Source organism: Wyeomyia smithii, chromosome 3, assembly GCF_029784165.1.
Source record: "Wyeomyia smithii strain HCP4-BCI-WySm-NY-G18 chromosome 3, ASM2978416v1, whole genome shotgun sequence".
Lineage (NCBI taxonomy): Eukaryota > Metazoa > Arthropoda > Insecta > Diptera > Culicidae > Wyeomyia > Wyeomyia smithii.
In genome coordinates this window covers 76,384,829-76,398,448 of record NC_073696.1, presented here as the reverse complement: position 1 = coordinate 76,398,448, position 13,620 = coordinate 76,384,829, and the positions used below count along the sequence as shown (strand labels likewise).

General features: G+C 39.0%; 2 protein-coding genes across 4 annotated transcripts in view; one reads left to right on the top strand and one right to left on the bottom strand.

Moving 5' to 3' along the window:
* LOC129729339 (kelch-like protein 17) overlaps nt 1–13,620 on the bottom strand; it is an 83,779-nt gene that overhangs the window by 34,705 nt on the left and 35,454 nt on the right. The gene's annotated exons all lie outside the window — the stretch shown is intronic.
* Nucleotides 4,118–9,658, top strand: LOC129729340 (uncharacterized). The gene is made up of 2 exons (XM_055687855.1): nt 4,118–4,985; nt 5,296–9,658. Exons 1-2 carry the CDS (start codon nt 4,894–4,896, stop codon nt 6,806–6,808), a joined length of 1,605 nt encoding a protein of 534 aa, XP_055543830.1. The 5' UTR covers nt 4,118–4,893; the 3' UTR covers nt 6,809–9,658.

The following is a 13,620-nucleotide window of genomic DNA, read 5'->3' as shown; positions in this document are numbered from 1 at the left end:
TCTATATAAGAAGAAAAAATATTATCTTTAACATTAATGAATACCTCTCATCCTAATACAGTCAATTTTTTTTTTCAATACGCTAAGAGGCAACCTTTCATACAGATCTTAGTTGAGTACGATTTAGTAGAAAAAGACTACTTTCTATGCTTAATTGTCTAGTAAAGGACGGCTCACTCATCGATTCCAAAGCAGCATCATTGTTTACTTTGACTGTCTGTATCTCACAACTGCCAAGCAAAGATATTACATAAAACTTTCTCCTGCATTTACAAGTTCATGGTAAAAGAAACGATGAAGAATCACAGTTTTAGTCGAAATCAGTAAGCAGAAATTTTTTTAATCATTTGCAAAATACCAAAAACAACGAAGATACCATATATGAATCGGTCTGTTACCTTCAAAGTAAACTGGGCTAGAATGATAAACAACATTAGCCTCAGCCCCCCTGGAAAGATAGTCTGCTACAATTTGACTCCTCGCTTTCAGCAATATTGCGCTCATTTCTTCTAACAGTGTGTCTGTTTTTTCTTAATCATTGAAGAGATGATAAAACCTGAATTCTGGTTTTGTTATTCATCGATGTATTAACGTCGTAATGACTAACCATAGAAAATTAAAAAAAAAACTTGTATTTTTAATCATTTGAAAGTTGGGAAATTTAACGCATGGTTATCCTTTTACGCACATCAAATTATGATTACCTCTCAGGGTTAATGTTTACATTGTGTTGTTCAATTACAAGTAAGGTTTGGAAGATAATATTTTATTGCAGATGCTGAAAAACATAAATATGAATGTGGAAACCCTAATATCAAGATGAAATGAATTTGGTTTTTCTCTATACCGCAACCGCGAGTTTCGACCAGGATTGTCGTACTGAATTGAATTCATTTCACTAGCAAAATATAATCATCAGTACAGCTCGTTCAACTACCTGTTCAAAGATCTGTGTTGTCTCTTAAATACGCTGTGTTTAGTTATTTAAATGAATTTGAGAAAAGTATAGTTCAAAAATAACCAACGAAATTTATCTGTACAATGCACTAAATTCAAATACCCTGCTATCTGCCTCTACCGACACGTACAGAATTTTGTTGTCCCCGACGGCACAAGGTAGTGTGCGGCACCTTCTGATGTTTGCTTCTATACGAAACAAAAAGAAGAAGACAATCCAAACGGCAATTCGATTGTTTTCCAGGTCACAACACGATACCTGCGCGTTAGCCCAACACGCCCCACTGTGCGCCGACAGCGCCAAGGTAGTACTGCACTGATTGGCGACGAGTAACCAGTTCTCTATTCATACAGGGTTCGCTGCAGTACTATTGCCTGTGCCAGCATGTGTTCTTTCAGGACATCAGGTTTAATTACACACGCAAAAGTTGGATGGTGCGAAACCAGAACAAATTTGTGCGTTTTTAGCGCAATTGTTGATGTAGTTTGAAACCAGTACAATGATTGCGGGCAAATCATGCTCTAGCGTGTTTTCAATGTATTTGGCAGCTCCAAAATACCACACTTAGAAAGTTTCCACTGGTGTTAGTATCGTCATGTTGATTTGTATTGGTATTGACATTGTTTTTAAGCAGGTTGCTCTCGTTGAAACAGTGCAACCAGCCATCAATCCTGATAATTTGGCTACTGACTAGACTAATGAAAATATTAACTGATCGGTTCACTTCCATGAATACGGTCATTTAAAAACATCATTGAATCATTAACAATTAAAAAAAACATAAATTTGTTCAAAACATTTTACATTTAGCTATGACTCTGGTTTTGTTCATATGCATATGATTCCACGTTACTGGTACCAGCGTCACTACATTGTGTGGGGGAACGTGAATAACTGAAGGTTGTTTTGGCTGCAGAGTATTATTAGGGATGAGCAAGTCGTTCATATGACCCAGCGCACGAAAATGAAGTACGATTTTTCGAGCGCCCCAAAATGATCGTTCGCCCGAAACTGAAGTTCACCGGAACATCCCGATTCTCGTGTATATGATATATATATTCTGATTTCAATCTATTGCAATATATTCGCAGTACAACTTTTGTGCTATGCATTTCACACATTTATTGTGCGATTTTAGTGCAAAAATTTGTAAACTGTCTGATAAAGGAGGTTGTTACGAATTTCCCGAAAAAGCTTCACCTTCAAGACATTAAAATAGTCTACGAAGCAAACATGAGTTGACCTATTGGGATGGGTAGATTCTGACATTTTTTTCTGATTTGCCAATGATATAGAGAATATCACATTAAGCAGTTGGTGTCTACTCATGAAGTCTGTATTAGGCGTGCTCGCATGTGATTGGTACATTGTTCATGAAAATTCGACCCTGAAACTTTTACTCAATTTTCACTGTTTAACAATGAAGTGATGATGATAACTGAAGAATCACAAAATTGTCCATCATTTTATCAATCCAATGACATATAGATTATTGTGATCCGTCATATGGTTACATCAGTATTACCGTTTGAAATACACTAAGGTCGCTTTTTACGCAGTTTTTTTACGCGATTTTTTTACGCGGATTTCGGAATTTACGCGTTTTTTTTACGCGGATTCCGGAATTTACGCGTTTTTTTTTACGCGGCACGTATCCCCCGCGAAAAAAGCGACTTTAGTGTATTTCATTAAAACGTCATACCTTGGTTTTAGTTTCCGCAGAATCTATCTCGATATAGTGCGGAAGACGTAGTCTTATTTCAAAAGAAATAGTAAGGTGACCAAAAAAAAAAAAACACATAGCTATACCTTTGAAAATAATTTCACAATGACTTCTTGTTGTCGAAACGCCAACCACGTTGGTGACTGAAGACTTATTATCAGGCAGTGTACGATTCAGTTAGGGACCACACGATCGTGACCAAATTGTTCAAGTTATTGATGCTATTCTGATTTCAAATCATGAAAATTCTTTCATGTTAGGGCACCGATCGTTTCAAAACGAATTTCAGGAGAAACTGTTGAACTCGTACTCCTGGTATTCAAGAGAGGAGTAGTTTGTATCAGAAAAGAGATTGATGTTGCAATCAATAAGTCGTATTTCTTTTGAAAACGATTGAAACATGTCAGGGAAAATGTTTTTTCATGTTTAATTGTATTTAATTTCGCACAAGGCATGTGTGAAAAGCATAGCGTAACATTGTTATAGTGTTGATATGTCAGTTAGTTTTGGCATGTTTGCAGGAAGGGAGTTAGCAACATACAAGTGTAACAAAGAAAAATAGATGTTGATTAAACGGTAGAAAAATTTAAAAAACTGCACTCCAAATTGAGAGTGAAACAGTTCTAGTATGTGTAGGAGATAGCTCAGGTTATCAGAAAAAAACCACAAAAAACAAAATAGAATAAACGAAAAGTTTGAGTTCAACTAATTACAACTCTTCTTATTAAGGTTCCTTAGGAAGAAATTCGTAAATCTAAACCAATTCGGGGCGGGGCTACTTCCCTTTCTTCTGCATTTTATATCGAGGAAAACGTATATAAGAGGCACAAAACAGCTCGAGGGTTTGATTAGTACTATAGCATTGGAAGGCGACACATCTCAGCCAGCGGTGGAATATAAGCCGCAGTATTCGGAAGAGTTGATTGAATAAAAGCGCGCCTGTCTTCGCGCTTCTCGTTTATTCGTGCGATAGCATTGGAAGGCGACACATCTCAGCCAGCGGTGGAATATTAGCCGCAGTATTCGGAAGAGTTGATTGAATAAAAGCGCGCCTGTCTTCGCGTCTGTTTTCGCGCTTCTCGTGCAATAGTATTGGAAGCCAACACATCTCAGCCAGCGGTGGAATATAAGCCGCAGTATTCGGAAGAGTTGATTGAATAAAAGCGCGCCTGTCTTCGCGCTTCTCGTTTATTCGTGCGATAGCATTGGAAGGCGACACAACTCAGCCAGCGGTGGAATATTAGCCGCAGTATTCGGAAGAGTTGATTGAATAAAAAGCGCCTGTCTTCGCGTCTGTTTTTGCGCTTCTCGTGCAATAGTATTGGAAGCCGACACATCTCAGCCAGCGGTGGAATATAAGCCGCAGTATTCGGAAGAGTTGATTGAATAAAAGCGCGCCTGTCTTCGCGCTTCTCGTTTATTCGTGCGATAGCATTGGAAGGCGACACATTTCAGCCAGCGGTGGAATATTAGCCGCAGTATTCGGAAGAGTAAATTGAATAAAAGCGCGTGTTCTGCGTGCTTCTCGCTCATTCGTGTGACACCTCTGGAGTTGCTACGCTCTGCCAGGCCTATCGGCAGATTTCTCTAGGCGGCGTGATGGCTGACAATTTAATGGATGCAGTCAGTCACGACAGCTGTAAAGTGGCTAAATATTCCAGATGCCATCGCTTCCATATTATCAGGAATTTCTTCTGAACTAGCTGCCAATTAGTGAGTCGATTGCAAGGAACTTCCGCAAGGTCGAAATCAGGAACGGATTTGAGTGCGGACCCAACCAAAAAATGACCAGGAGTAAGGACCTCGTCGTCAGTTGGGTCATCGTTTAGGAGTGTAAGAGGACGTGAATTCAAGCAGCATTCGATCTGCGTCAATAGTGTTTCCATATCATCGTGGGCGAGTAGAGTACTAGAGTAGTGCCGAGAACCCGCACAAAATGCTTCTGTGCGGAGTGGATGGCTGCCTCCCACAGGCCGCCAAAGTGTGAGGCCTTGGGAGGGTTGAAGATCCAGCGTATGTTGTTGGCTGCACATTCGGTGGCTAGTGCTTGGTGGTGTTGCTTGTCTTTGATTAGGTTGTGCAGCTCGTTCGCTGCACCGATGAAATTTCGTCCGTTGTCCGAGTAGATTGTGTGGCATAGTCCTCTTCGTGCCACAAATCTTCTCAAAGCCTGCAGGAATTTGGCCGTAGTTAAGTCGGTAACCAGCTCTAGATGAACAGCACGGGTAGCGAAACAGACGAACACTGCAACAAAAGCTTTTTTGGGACCGGCGCAGACGGTGGGGAACTATTGACGCTTAAGAAGTAAGTATTGAAAACCGACTCATGATTGTATAATTTATTCGAGTTTTGATGAGAGTACAGAGCTCATACCTAAGTATAGTAGAATGGAAATATGTTTTCCGATGAGAGGACGGAATTCAAATAAGTATGGTAGAGAAAAAAAAAGTTTTCCGATGAGAGGACGGAACTGAAAAAAAAAAGAAGAAAAACTTGAGTCATTTTGGCGAGAACATTAATCTCGCTTAAAGAACAGAACTCGAACTATGCGTTATAAGATATAAAAAAATAAAACAGAATGATAATATTAGTTTTTATTGCTCTGTGATTACAGGAAGCCATCAAACAAAAGATTGCTGAAAGAGCTGAAGGAAGCTCTTGTAAGAAAGAACATGCTGCGTGAGCAAGTGATACAGCTGACAACGGAGCAAAATTTGACGGACGAACGTTCTGAAGGGTGCTCTAGCATAACTCAACCAACCGGTAATGTTGCAAAGGGCGATTCACAATTGCTGAGTTCTATGAATAATTGGACTTTGGGAACTCTTAACATTCCGGAATGCACTCCCTCAGTAGGTGAAACGGACATCGATAAACGAGCATTCGAGTACTGGAAGGACCTTCTGACTTGTTCATTGGAATTAATCAGTAATACAAATGAACAAATTAAGTTCAGTGTTTTTAAGGTCAAGGCAGGAGTAAAACTGCGTGAGGTATACATGACTACCTGCACAACACCCGGAATGCCCGATGAAAAAACGGCACCTCTTTCGAATGCAATAGCCCGACTCGATGCCTACTTTGGATCGAGAGTATACATCCTGTCTCAGCGTGGAAAGCTTATGGTGATGTCTCAGCAAATCAACGAAAAAAGCATCGAATATGTCCGTCGTGTGGCTTCAGCAGCCAAACTTTGCAACTATGGACCAGACGAGGAAATGGAAGTGGTGGTGAGAGTTATTGTTAAAGGTGCTCGTGATGCTGCGGTTCGAAAGCTGGCTCATCGTAATTTGGTAAAGAAAGGCACCATAAAGGACCTTATCGACCTGGTACGTGATCATGAAATTGAGCAGTCGAACGAAGATGAATTTCAGAGAGCACATGGGTATAGCGGTAGACTTGTAGCAGCTGTAGCAACTCAACACTATCCACCACAACAGAACTGGAGAAACAGGGGTGTTTTTAGAAATCGAGGTGCCATTCGCGGAGCTCATCGGGGCGGTTTTTATCAAGGTAATTTCCAAAACCAGGCTAAAGGAAATTGTTGGAGATGCGGTGGAATTTATCATCGACCATCAGATTGCTCGGCGATGAATAAGGATTGTCGGGCTTGCGGTCAAATAGGTCATCTTGAACGCATGTGCTCAAATCCACTGAGACAATTGAAACGTCCCTTCCAAATAGAAGAGGCAACAAGTGAGAAGACAGTTGCGGCCATTGAAGGTGTTAAAGATGAACACGCTGTTGATGCTAAGAAAATACGTCGAATATCTTCTGAATTTGTTGGAAGTGAGATAAATTTTGCTAATGAAAATGCGGCTTTCATAGAAGCAAAAGTAGCTGGAATCAAAGTCACATTTCTCATTGATTCCGGTGCCCAAATTAATACGATTACTAAATTCTCCTTTGATGAAATACTCGCCAATGAAAACCCCGCATCTAAAATCTTGGCTTTGCGTTCCTCCACTGATAAACCTTTAAAAGTCTACGCAATGAGCGACCAGATCAAGGTTATTGCTAATTTTTCTGCGGAATTATTTGTGACGAATGACAGACCAGTCATGATAGAAAAATTCTATGTTGTGGATGAAGCAAGATCACAAGATTGGGTTTCAACACTGCCATGAGATATTCTGTTTTAGACGTTGGGCTACAAGTACCAATTCGCCTTCACACGGCACCCCCTCAAGAGTATTTGAATTTTTCGGTACAAACTATATCATTACCACAGGAATTTCCAAAATTCAATATACCACCTATATCACTAAAGTACAATAAAAACATGCCTCCAGCACGAAACGTGTACACTTACGTTTCTGCAGTGTTCAAAGAGCTCACAAAACAGGAACTCAAGGACTTATTGGCAGACGGCATCATAGAGAAAGTGACACCAAGTATGGATCGATCATTCTGTTCATCAATGCTTGTTGTTCCGAAAGGAAAGGATGACATTCGCATTGTAATAGACCTTAGAGGACCCAATCGCTGTATTTATCGAACTCCGTTCAGGATGCCGACGCTTGAGTCTATACTTTTGGAGCTTCATGGTGCGAATTGGTTCTCTACAATCGATTTGGCCTCGGCCTTTTTCCATATTGAATTAGATGAGGACTCGCGCCACCTTACGAATTTTTTTGGTGGAGACGCACTGTACCGATACCGGAGACTTCCGTTCGGTCTCTCAAATGCTCCTGATATATTTCAGGAAGTTCTTCAAACGGTCGTCCTTGCCGGATGTGAAGGAACAGCAAACTACCTGGACGACATTTTGGTCCATGGTAAAACGAGAGAGGAGCACGATGCAAACTTGGCAAATGTTATGAAATGTTTACAGAATCATAACGTCTGAATAAAAAAATCTAAGTGCGTGTTAGCAAAACAATCGGTGAAGTTCATTGGATTTACTGTATCGTCTCAAGGATGGAAAATTGAGGAGGAAAAAATCGCAGCTATCAAGAACTTTCGGGTTCCCGAAACACAAGCCGAAGTTAAAAGTTTTTTGGGTTTGATTAATTTTGTCGAAAGATTTATCCCTAGCAGAGCAGACAAAACCCGTAGACTTCGCGACTTAGCGAAAGCAGAAAAATTTTATTGGAATAATGAATTAGAAAACGAGTTCAATTTCTTGAAGAATACTGCTTGGAGCGCAATCAAGGCACTTGGATATTTTAATAAGCAAGACAGAACAGAGTTATTTGTAGATGCTTCTTCATACGGCCTAGGTGCGGTACTAATACAGTTCGATGCAAATTCAAAGCCTAGGGTAATTGCTTGTGCTTCGAAAGCTTTAACAGCCACAGAACAAAAATACCCACATACACAGAAGGAAGCATTGGCTATGGTATGGGGAGTTGAAAGATTTTCAATATATTTAATTAACATTTTCTTCAAGATAAGAACTGATGCTGAGTCTAATGAATTTATTTTCGGCGGCCTGCATCGAATTGGCAAGCATGCGGTCACCAGAGCAGAATCATGGGCATTGCGATTACAACCCTACAATTTTGTTGTTAGTAGAATTCCGGGTGAAATGAACGTTGCTGACGCATTATCAAGGTTGGTTAAGCAGTCGGAGCCAGCTAAATCTTTCGGCGAGGAAGCCAACGTTAAACATTTACTTTATTTAATCGACTCAGGGTGCATAGAGATAACATGGGACGAAATTGAACGTTTTTCGGAGAGTGATAACGAACTGTTAGAAGTAAGACAGTCTATTGAAACGAATAAATGGAAAAAATGGTTTTTCTAGATATGAATCACAAGCAGAAGAACTTCATGTTTTCGGAGCCTTGGTGTTTAAAGGCAACAAAGTAATAATTCCTGCAGATTTAAGGACAAAGGCTATAAAATCAGCCCATCAGGGTCACATGGGAGTTGGTGCTACTAAGAGAATATTAAGAAATCATTTTTGGTGGCCAGGCATGAGCACTTCCGTCGAAGCGTATATTAAGCGCTGTGAAACATGTTTGCAATTATCAAAAAAGAACCCTCCTTTACCATTATCAAGCAGAGAGCTTCCACAAGGAACATGGGAGATACTGCAGATAGATTTTTTTACGGAAAAAGGATTTGGATCTGGCGAATTTCTTGTCATCGTCGACATCTATTCACGCTACCTATATGTTATCGAAATGAAGTGCATTGATGCTATATCTACAATAGAGGCGCTCAATAATGTGTTTGCCGTCTGGGGATACCCATTGATTATACAGAGTGACAATGGTCCTCCTTTTCGAAGCGACAAGTTTGTTAGTACCTGGGAAAACAGAGGCATAAAGATTCGTAAATCTATACCTCATAGCCCACAAAGTAATGGTGCAGTGGAACGTCAAAATGAAGGAATCAAGAAGGTATTGGCTGCTTCTAAACTAGATAACACTGATTGGAGAACAGCTCTAGATACTTACGTACATTGTCACAATATAGTCAGACCGCTTACCCGGCTTGGTGTAACACCTTTTGAGTTATTGGTCGGTTGGAAATTTTGGGGAACATTCCCTTGTCTTTGGACTGATGCAACAACTGATTTAGATCTCGAAGAAATTCGAGAGAGAGATACAGCATCGAAACTTGAAAGCAAGCAGTATGCTGATCGCAGAAGAAGCGCCAAGGATTCTGATCTGGTTATAGGAGATAAAGTAGTCCTTATTCAGCATAAACTACATAAAACAGATCCTACCTTTGGTGCTGAAAAATTCACCGTGATAGCTAGAGATGGAGCAAAATTAGTAGTGCAGAGCGACCGCGGGGTTGTGTACACCAGGAATGCAGGGGATGCTAAAAGAGCTATTCAAGTTTCTAATGCGAACCTACGACGAGATTAATCGAAGGGAGATAACTCTGATTCTGGAAAGACCAGTGGAGTAGGAGGAAAAAATCAAAACATGTGTTCAGATATAAGACCTGAACGAAATAGAAGAATCCCAGAGAAGTTGAAAGGCATGGTCTTGTACCATATATTTGAGTAGAGAGTAGAGAAAAAGGGAATTGTAGGAGTAGCTCAGGTTATCAGAAAAAAACAACAAAAAACAAAATAGAATAAACGAAAAGTTTGAGTTCAACTAATCACAACTCTTCTTATTAAGGTTCCTTAGAAAGAAATTCGTAAATCTAATCCAATTCGGGGCGGGGCTACTTCCCTTTCTTCTGCATTTTATATCGAGGAAAACGTATATAAGAGGCACAAAACAGCTCGAGGGTTTGATTGGCTATCTTGGGCTGCTATTCGACGAGAAGCTTCTTTTTCGATCGCATGTGGAGAGGACACTGGTTAAGTGCTCAGCTTTGGTTCGGTCACTATACCCGCTTATTTGTCGCAGATCTCGCCTCTCAAGAACAAACAAACTGGCAGTCTACAAACAAATAATTGCCCCCGCAGTCTTTTACGCGGCTCCGGTGTGGGAGTCATGTGCACAAACTCACAGGAACAAAATACAGATTGCGCAAAACCGAATCTTACGGATGATCCTCGATTGTCCCTATGACACCAGGATCACAGATCTCCACCAAGAAGCAGTTACTCCAAAAGTAGATGCCAGAATAACAGAAACCAAAACCAAATTTGTACATAAATGTCAGCATTCAGAATACGCTTTAATAAGCGGTTTGTACATAGTAGGTTAAGTTAGTTCTAAGCTGTAAATAGTAATCTTAAGCTGTAAATAGTAGTTTTTAGTAGTTTCCTTTCTTTTCTTTCAAACAAGCGCCACCAAAGTGGACAATCCAAAATTCAAAATCTCTACAATTAGAAAGCTTAGTAAAACGAAAATCAAAACTCGCACATTAAAGACGAAAACAGTAATGTGAATCACTTATACTTGTAAAAAACATGTATTATACCCTACAAAAGCATAAAAATACAGATAAACTTAAACAACAACTCGAGGGTTTGATTAGTACTATAGCATTGGAAGGCGACACATCTCAGCCAGCGGTGGAATATAAGCCGCAGTATTCGGAAGAGTTGATTGAATAAAAGCGCGCCTGTCTTCGCGCTTCTCGTTTATTCGTGCGATAGCATTGGAAGGCGACACATTTCAGCCAGCGGTGGAATATTAGCCGCAGTATTCGGAAGAGTAAATTGAATAAAAGCGCGTGTTCTGCGTGCTTCTCGCTCATTCGTGTGACACCTCTGGAGTTGCTACGCTCTGCCAGGCCTATCGGCAGATTTCTCTAGGCGGCGTGATGGCTGACAATTTAATGGATGCAGTCAGTCACGACAGTATGAATCAACAAAAGGGCGTCAGTATACGACTTGAGTGAAAGTTGTTTGCCCAGCAAAAAGTAACTTTCTTTCACTATTTGTGCACTTTTGCTCTTCACTTTTGCTAGTTCCTGTCACAGTGTACCTGAAATATTCAATTACCAATGCTGGATATATCAATTATTTAAGTTTAATTATTTAAGATATTACATTTCGACTCGTTTTCATGTATCTCTACACTTTAACGCAAATTATATATTTGTTTACCGTCGACGATTTGATGGTTCTAATACATTTTGTTAAATAAAAAGACGACGGTATCATTGTATGTATTTTTTCAGGGTGTTGCTCAAACTACGTTTTTGTTGATGACCCAAGTAACGCTAATTTTCAAGTTGGAAAAATTTCATATGAACATAAACCGCATTCGAAAGTGTTTACGGAAAGTGACATGTGATTTGTATAATCCAAAAAGTGATGCCGAACGGAAGTATGAAAACAAAGAAAATTCACATTCAATTTGTATGTTCTCAACATCACTAATTTCAGAGTGGTTGTGAAGGATATGGCGAAAACTTGGCTTCTTGGAGTTCTGTTCGTAATTGTAGCGTACGGAACGATCTTTTTTTGGGCTATTTCGCCTTTGATAAAGGCAGATGGTAGCTTACCATTATTAGCTGGGTATCCATTTGACTACAGAAGCTCGTCAGTAATATATGGAGTACTCTACGTGTATCAAATATTTGGAATTTTGGTTAGTGCTACCTACAGTTCCTCAACGGACACATTCGTAACTGGATTATTAGCTCAGGTGCACGGACAGATTGAACGTCTTGGAATACTAGTGAGCAAGGTAGGAAAAAATCATCCTTCAGATTATTTTTTATATTAGCCACTTGGATATTATGGCCATTTCAGCTAGGATACCAACAAGCCGGTTTAGGTATTCGCCACCATCGGGAAATGAAATATTTCTCCAAAACACAGTGCGAATTGTGTAAAGAAACATCACAGAAAAGAGAGGATATCATCAATTTGACGAAGCTATATGGGGATACGTATGGCGACCTGGTTGAACTCGTTATATTTCATAGAGACTTAGTGAGGTATTTATACAAGTGACTCGCCTTTAGATGCAAAGATCCGAAAGAGTTTTTGAGTATTCTCAGATCGTTGATTTTTCGAGATTTTTTAGAAAAATCTGTTTTTGCAAACAAGACCAAATTGATAAATTTCAAATGATTGTAATCATAAAAAATGTTTAAAATGGTTGATGTTTAATTTATATTCCTAGTGCAACAAATATTTTTTCATATCAAATTTGCAATTGGAGAACACTTTTTTAATTTATTGGTGAGGCATTCCATAGAAAATGAAAAAAAAAACTGTTTTAGCATGTCATTTCCGATTTTGCTGAAAAATGTTCCTTCTCGACAAAGAGGCTATTTTATGATAACAGTTCTTTATGTTGACTCTCTCGACAGCTGTTTTAGAAGGACCTATAAAAATGTGACTGATGGAAAAAATATGCTATATCGAAAAAAAAAAAAAACGGTTTGTTTGATTAAAATGCTGTCTTCGGCAAAGTTGTAGGTAAAAGGTTGCGGTTCCAGAAAGGTAATGTAAAATTTATTTTCATGTGCAAAATTTTCTAATCTGTTACAGAATATTGCAGTTTAAAAAAATCTATTTTTTCTCATATTGAAGTTGATAATGTTTATACTACCTGTCAAAACTTGGTACTGGTGGAATAAAAAACAAAACAGTTGAAATTTTCAAAAAAACACTAATTTTTTTTATTGATTCATGTTTTGTCTTCAGCAAAGTTGTAAATAGTATTTTTGTCGTTCCAGAAAAAACTTACATCATAAGAAATTAAAAATTCTTCTTGGAAAAGGTAAGAAAATAGTTATAAATCGAAACAAAAAGTATACTTCGTAAAAAACATTTTTTTGCAAAAACTACACAATGTAAGCTAAACATTCGAATGTGGTAAAGAAAATCTAAAAAAGTTGAGATTTGTTGAAAATTTTACCTTTTTTTGTTTTTCCTTCTAAACAAAACAATATCGCACGCTTAGCCTGGGGGCTAATAGCGGTCTCGATCAACTAGATTTTAGTTGAGAGAATTCGTTATCGATATTGTTTTTGGCACATTTTGTATGTGTAGGATAAGTACAACGATACACCGTGCCCCAGTGCTGAGTCGAGAAAATTTCCAGCTCGGAAAGATCCTCGACTCGATCGGGAATCGAACCCGATATCACAACCGTGTGGGAGAGCTAGCCGACCGACATCGCTAACCACAGAGCCACGGGGACCATAAGCTGTTTTTCCTTCTACCAGCTTCAAATTTTGACAGGTATCTAGTAGTAAACGTTGCTAAATTCAACATGTGAAGATAATAGATTTTTAAAAAATGTCTTCTTGAGACATTTGAAATTTTGTGACAATCTGGCACGAAATAAAAATCCCACAGTGTATATTATTTTTGTAGAAACGCAACTTGATTACTTTGCGGAGATGATATAAATGATATAAAATATTTTATTCATCAGTCACATATTTGGATATACTGGGGTCGCTTTTCACGCGGTTGGTTGTACAGCATTTAAAAGGATAGATTCGATATATTTATACTAAACTTATTTGATACCGCGTACAAATAATCTTCCGAAACGAGTAAAAATAATCCGCGTTTTTGTAAAAATATCCTGTTTAAAAAACGCATAAAAAC

What these genes read in the sequence shown, in the direction of transcription:
- LOC129729340 (XM_055687855.1), top strand. Translation starts at nt 4,894, where the DNA reads ATGAACAGCACGGGTAGCGAAACAGACGAACACTGCAACAAAAGCTTT. An exon ending in GAACTATTGACGCTTAAGAA is followed by an intron (nt 4,986 to 5,295) that starts GTAAGTATTGAA and finishes CTGTGATTACAG; the next exon opens with GAAGCCATCAAACAAAAGAT.